Raw genomic sequence first — 6,771 nt, 5'->3', positions numbered from 1 at the left:
CTCCAGGTAATGGCTGGAGATTCTATGGCATTATATGCAACTGGAGTCCCTCCCCAAACCCTGCCCTCCTCAGGCTCCACCCCCAAAATCTCCAGGTATTTCCCAACCCAGAGCTGGCAGCCCTCTTAGAACACACACACACCCCGGCACCATGAAAATACTGGCAGCTCAAACCCTGTTTAAAGCCCTAGCAATTTTTCTATCATTAAACGGCTCCCTGCATGCAGAAAGCTAGCGCTTCAGAGGATGGGCCAAATGGGCTAAGCCACTACATTCTGTGTGTGTGTGTGTGTTAAGTGCCATCAAGTCGCTTCCGACTCATGGCGACCCTATGAATGAAAGTCCTCCAAAATGTCCTATCTTTGACAGCCTTGTTCAGATCTTGCAAACTGAAGGCTGTGGCTTCCTTTATTGAATCACTCCATCTCTTGTTGGGTCTTCCTCTTTTCCTGCTGCCCTCAACTTTTCCTAGCATGACTGTCTTTTCCAGTGACTCTTGTCATCTCATGACATGACCAAAATACGACAGCCTCAGTTTAGTCATTTTAGCTTCTAGGGTCAGTTCAGGCTTGATTTGATCGATAACCCACTGATTTGTTTTTTTGGCAGTCCAGGGTATCCGTCACACTCTCCTCCAACACCACATTTCAAAGGAATGTACTTTCTTCCTATCAGCTTTCTGCACTGTCCAGCTTTCACACCCATACATAGTAATGGGGAATACGATGGCATGAATTAACCTAGTCTTGGTGGCCAGTGACACATCCTTACACTTTAAAATCTTTTCTAGCTCCTTCCCGGCTGCCCTTCCCAGTCTCAGTCTCCTCCCGATTTCTTGGCTGCAGCCTCCCTTTGGGTCAGTGGTTCCCAACCTTTTTTTGACCAGGGACCACTAGGACTTTTTTGTTCGGTGCAGGGACCCCAAGGTTCAAAATAAAAATTCCAAGAATTTGAAAATATACTTTAATCATAACTGTTAGTTAAACATTAAACTTAGAATAATATTTGAATATATATTTTTATAATAGAGAACTTTTAATTGAAAATATTAATTTATTATGGGTTTATAATTTTGTTTCGCAGACCTTAATTTAGTTCTCACGGGCCCCTGGGGGTCCATGGACCCCTGGTTGGGAACCAGTGCTTTGGGTTGATGGCGGAGCCCAGGAATAGAAAGTCTTGAACCATTTCAGTTTCCTCATTGTCAACCTCAAAGTTGTGTCATTCTCCTGTAGCCATTACTTTTGCCTTCTTGTAGTCCTGCTTTGGCACTTTCTCTTTTAACTTCCAGCAGCCGTCGTTTCAAATCTACTACATGCTCTAGTACACTGGTTCCCAACCAGGGGTCCGTGGACCCCCAGGGGTCCGCGAGAACTAAATGAATGTCCGTGAAACAAAGTTATAAACCCATAATAAATTAATATTTTCAATTAAAAGTTCTCTATTATAAAATATATATATATTCAAATATTATTCTAAGTTTAATGTTTAACTAACAGTTATGATTAAAGTTTATTTTCAAATTCCTGGAATTTTTATTTTGAACCTTGGGGTCCCTGCACCGAACCAAAAAGTCCTAGTGGTCCCTGGTCAAAAAAAGGTTGGGAACCACTGCTCTAGTAGCACTCAAACCACCACCACCCACCACCAAGCTGGGGATCCTGTCAACACGCCTCTTAAAGCGCTCAGCCCGGGCCGGCCCGCTCCTCCTGCTGCACGTGGGAACCGAGCAGGGCCGGCCTCCCTCCCTCCGTCCCCCCCCCGTCGGTCCTTCGCCCCCGCCCGCTTCTCCCCGGCCGGCTCACTGGGCGGCTGGCCAAGGCAGGAGGGACGCCCGCCCGCCCCGGCTCTGCCCGCCCGCCTCTGCCTCCGTCTCCCCCGTCCGGGTCGCGTCCCCAGGCTGGCGGAGGGTCGCTGGGAAAAGCCCCGACGCTCGGCAAGGTCAAAGCGGGCCGGCCATGGAGGAGCCCCGGCAGGAGAGGAGCCGCTCCAGGGCAGGTGGGTGGGCAGCGCTGGGGGCGGGGGGGGGAGCCGTCGGGAGAAACCGGGGGGAGCCGGCGAGGGGGGATCGGAGGGGACCGGACGGGAGCCGTCGGGAGGGAGCCGTCGGGAGACACCGGGGAAGCCGTCGAGGGGGAAGCTGTCTGGAGGGAACGGGGGGAGCCGTCGGGTAGGGGACCGGAGGGGAGCCGTCTGGAGGGAGCCGTCGGGAAAGACCGGGGAAGCCGTCGAGGGGGAAGCTGCCTGGAGGGAACGGGGGGCGCCGCGGGGTGGGGGGGAGCCGTCTGGAGGGAGCCGTCGGGAGAGACCGGGGAAGCCGTCGAGGGGGAAACCGTCTGGAGGGAAGGGGGGGAGCCGCCGGAGGGGGAGCCGTCGGGAGAAACCGGAGGGTGGGAGCAGGGGAAGAGCTGTCTGGAAGGAGCCGTCGGGAGAAACCGGGGGGAGATGGAGAGGGGGGAGCAGGGGAAGAGCTGTCTGGAGGAAGCCGTCGGGAGAAACCGGGGGGAGCAGGGGAGGAGCCGTCTGGAGGGAGCCGGAGAGGGGGGACCGGAGGGGAGCCGTCGGGAGACACCGGGAAAGCCGTCGAGGGGGAAGCTGCCTGGAGGGAACGGGGGGGAGCCGCGGGTTGGGGGGGAAGCCGTCAGGTAGGGGACCGGAGGGGAGCCGTCTGGAGGGAGCCGTCGGGAGAGACCGGGGAAGCCGTCGAGGGGGGAGCCGTCTGGAGGGAAGGGGGGGAGCCGCCGGAGGGGGAGCCGTCGGGAGAAACCGGAGGGTGGGAGCAGGGGAAGAGCTGTCTGGAAGGAGCCGTCGGGAGAAACCGGGGGGAGCCGGAGAGGGGGGAGCAGGGGAAGAGCTGTCTGGAGGGAGCCGTCGGGAGAAACCGGGGGGAGCAGGGGAGGAGCCGTCTGGAGGGAGCCGGCGAGGGGGGACCGGAGGGGAGCCGTCGGGAGACACCGGGAAAGCCGTCGAGGGGCAAACTGTCTGGAGGGAACGGGGGGGGAACCGCGGGGTGGGGGGGAGCCGTCAGGAGGGGACCGGAGGGGAGCCGTCGGGAGAGACCGGGGAAGCCGTCGAGGGGAAAGCTGTCTGGAGGGAACGGGGGGAGCCGTCGGGGTGGGGAGCCGTCGGGAGAAACCGGAGGGGGGGAGCAGGGGAAGAGCTGTCTGGAGGGAGCCGGCGAGGGGGGATCGGGGGAGCCGTCGGGAGGGGTCCGTCGGGAGAGACGGGGGGGGGTCGGTGGGAGGGGGGAGCCGGGCCATACTCTCTGGTTGCCTTTCCAGGCGCGCTCTGCCCTTCGACGGGGCTCGATTCTCTTTCGGCTGAGCGGGGCATGGACGGAACTGGTATCGGGGGCCCGGCGCCGCCGTCGGGGGCCCCGGTCGCCGCCGCCTTCTGGCGCGGGAGAGGTCGGTCCCAGACTTGGGTGAACGGGCTGGCTTGGGATCGGTCCCCCTTCGACGGCGCGGGGGCTCGATCGCAAATGCGATCGAGCCCCCGCGCCGTCGAAGGGGGACCGATCCCAAGCCAGCCCGCTCACCGAAGTCTGGTTTGCCGACGCGCGGCGCCAGCTTCGCCCGGCTTACTCGGCAGTAAGCGGCGCGGGGCGCGGGAGGGCTTACTCCCGAGTAGGGCTGCCGCTTGGAATCGGTCGGGGGTGGGGGGGAAATAAAACAAGTTGACCCAATCTTCCCGTCGAGTTAAGCGGGAGGGGCAAGGAAGGGGGTTCCGCCGTCTTCCCCAGGAGCGTTGGGAACGGCGCGGATCGCGTCCCTCTCCCCGGAGAAAGCGTATGGGGTTTCTCGCGTGTCAAAACAGCGCTCCTTTGTTCTGCTTAGAGGGCTGCTGGGTGGAAGCGGCTCCGGGAAACCCGAGGGGAGCTGTCGGAGAGGTTCGTCTTCCCTTTCATTTCAAGGGGCGGGAGAGCTTCCCCGGGGGAATCACGTTGTGCTGCTGAAACCAGGAAAGTGACTTACTTCCAAGCATCACATGAAGCTGCCTTCTACTGAATCAGACCCTTGGTCCATCAAAGTCAATATTGTCTACTCAGACTGGCAGCAGCTCTCCAGGGTCTCCGGCAGGGGTCTTCCCCATCACCGACTTGCCTAGTCCCTTTAGCTGGAGATGCCGGGGATTGAACCTGCGACCTTCTCCATGCCAACCAGAGGCTCTACAACTGAGCCATGGCCCCTCTCTGTGGCTCTCCAGGGTCTCAGACAGAGGTCTTTGACATCACCAACTTGCCTAGTCCCTTTAACGGGATGCCAGGGATTGAACCTGGGACCTTCCGCACGCCAAGCAGACCCTCTACCACTGAGCCATGGCCCTCCCCTAATATTTGAACACATGAAGCTGCCTTCTACTGAATCAGACCCTTGGTCCATCCAAGTCAGTCTTGTCTGCTCAGACCAGCAGCGGCTCTCCAGGGTCTCAGACAGAGGTCTTTGACATCACCAACTTGCCTAGTCCCTTTAACTGGAGATGCCGGGGATTGAACCTGGGACCTTCTGCGTACCAAGCAGATGCTCTGCAACTGAGCCACGGCCCCTCCCAAACATGCATCCAGTGATGCATGTTTACTCTGGAGAAAGCCCCGTGATCCTCACGCTCTTACCGCCATGGAAGCGTGGCTAGGATGCAGTCCTAGGCACGCTTACTGGCCGAGGCCCACCTGCCAAGGAGACCTCACCCCAGGGGAGAAAAAAATGGGACTGTTTATAAAATAGTAACCCTCCTCTTTTGGGACCCAAGCGCACATTGCTAACTGGTATCTTTTTCAAAGGAATGGGGGCCTTTTCAACTCCCAGGAATGTTCAGGCATTGTTGAAAATTGGTGGACATTGTTGTTTTCCCAGCATGTGCAGATCCCGGGCCGGATTCTTCTGGCCTGGATCTGAATTGTGGAGGTGTTGTGCGTCAATGTGAAGCTGGAGTTGTGCAGGTGGGGTCGGCAGCTCGATGGTTGCATCCCTGGCTAAAAGGCTGAAATTGCTGGGCCCAGGCGACGGGACAGAGGGAGGAAGACCTCATGAGGAGGAGAGAAGGGAAAGAGGCGTTCGAGGAGGAGGGAGAGGGAGGGACAGATGAGCCTTGTTCACTTGTATCCCGCACATTTTCTCCAGCCAAATTCTCAGAACTCAAAAATAAGCCCCCATGCAGAGTTTTGAGAATTCGGATGGGAAAAATGTGCATCTAGAGAGCGGCAAATCCAAGGCGAAACCTCCCATGCATTTTTGCCCTCTGATGTGTCAAACTCCGGAGCTCGACAGCACCTGGAACTACCGGCAGTTTAGATGGAAGGAGCCCGGCTAGGTAGGGGGAGGGCAGGATACAAGTGCAGTGCACATAGTAAATAAATAAATAAGGACTAGGGATGCCAACCTCCAGATGGGACCTGGGGTGTGTGGTTAAGTTCTGTCAAGTTGCTTCTGACTCATGGCGACCCTATGAATCGATGTTCTCCAAAATGTCCTATCTTTAACAGCCTTGCTGAGGTCTTGCAAACTGAGGGCCGTGGCTTCCTTTATAGAGTCCATGCATCTCTTGCAGGGTATGCATCGAACAACTTTGGACTTCCCTTGTGCATCCATTCACGTCAACCACTGAACGTCCTTTCAGCTTTAGTCCAGTTGCGTCATTAAGAACAGCACTACTCATGCTCATCTTCCGCTCTTCCCCAGTAGCTGATTGAGTCCCCTCCGACCTGGGGGTCTTCCTCTTTTCCTGCTGCCTTCCACTTTTCCTATCATGATTGTCTTTTCCAGTGACTCTTGTCTTCTCATAATGTGACCAAAGTACGACAGCCTCAGTTTAGTCATTTTAGCTTCTAGGGTCAGTTCAGGCTTGATTTGATCTTTAACCCACAGTTAGTCTTAACGTTGGCTTTGGGTGATGTGTAAATGGAGATTTCGTGGCTTATTACCACCCTTCCTGGTTATCAAACACAGGTGATGGAACCAGCGGTCACTGGAGGAAATCAGAACCTGAGTCGTTGTCTGCAAGCTGAGAGTAAGCGTAGTTAAAATAAACCAGAGTTATCACTCATTATCTGAGCCAATGATGTACAATAATATCCAGATAGTGTCGCCCACTGATAGCTGGCAAACTCCGGATGGCATTCCAAAGTCCCCATACCTGGTGGTGGAGCAGCAGGGGGGAAATGGGGGTGAAGAAGCTGGAGGGTGAGAGATTCAAAACAAATAAAAGGAAGTATTTCTTCACATAACACATAGTTAAATTGTGAAACTCCCTGCCCCAGGATGTGGCAATGGCTGCCAACTTGGAAGGCTTGAAGAGGGGAGTGGGCATGTTCACGGAGGAGAGGGTTTACTAGTAAAAATGGATACTAGTCACAATGCTTACCTATTCTCTCCAGGATCAGAGGAGCATGCCTATTCTATTAGGTGCTTTGGAACACAGGCAGGATGGTGCTGCTGCAGTTGTCTTGTTTGTGGGTTCCTAGAGGCACCTGGTTGGCCACTGTGTGAACAGACTGCTGGACTTGATGGACCTTGGTCTGATTGAGCACGACCTTTCTTATGTTCTTAAAAACCTCACTGTGTTGAGTGACGCTCTAAGGCAGGGGTGTCAAACTCATTTGTTATGAGGGCTGGATATGACATAAATGTCACTTGGTCGGGCCATGCCTCGCCAGCCCAGATCAGGACGGGGGTGGGGGTGGCTGCCTCATCTAGCGAGCCCGCAGCGGGCTTGCCAGCCCAGATCAAGAGTGGGGAGTGGCTGCCTTGGCTGGCCCACGGGCCAGATAAGAGC

General features: G+C 56.0%; 1 protein-coding gene across 1 annotated transcript; it reads right to left on the bottom strand.

Moving 5' to 3' along the window:
- Positions 1-1,685: 1,685 nt before the first annotated feature.
- Positions 1,686-4,618, bottom strand: LOC130476446 (uncharacterized). Its single transcript, XM_056848387.1, has 2 exons — positions 4,613-4,618; positions 1,686-3,686 (listed from the first exon to the last, which is right to left on the bottom strand). Exons 1-2 carry the CDS (start codon positions 4,616-4,618, stop codon positions 1,686-1,688), a joined length of 2,007 nt encoding a protein of 668 aa, XP_056704365.1.
- Positions 4,619-6,771: the final 2,153 nt, after the last annotated feature.

Source organism: Euleptes europaea, chromosome 4 (assembly GCF_029931775.1).
Source record: "Euleptes europaea isolate rEulEur1 chromosome 4, rEulEur1.hap1, whole genome shotgun sequence".
NCBI classification, from domain to species: domain Eukaryota; kingdom Metazoa; phylum Chordata; class Lepidosauria; order Squamata; family Sphaerodactylidae; genus Euleptes; species Euleptes europaea.
This window is presented reverse-complemented; position numbering and strand designations above follow the sequence as displayed.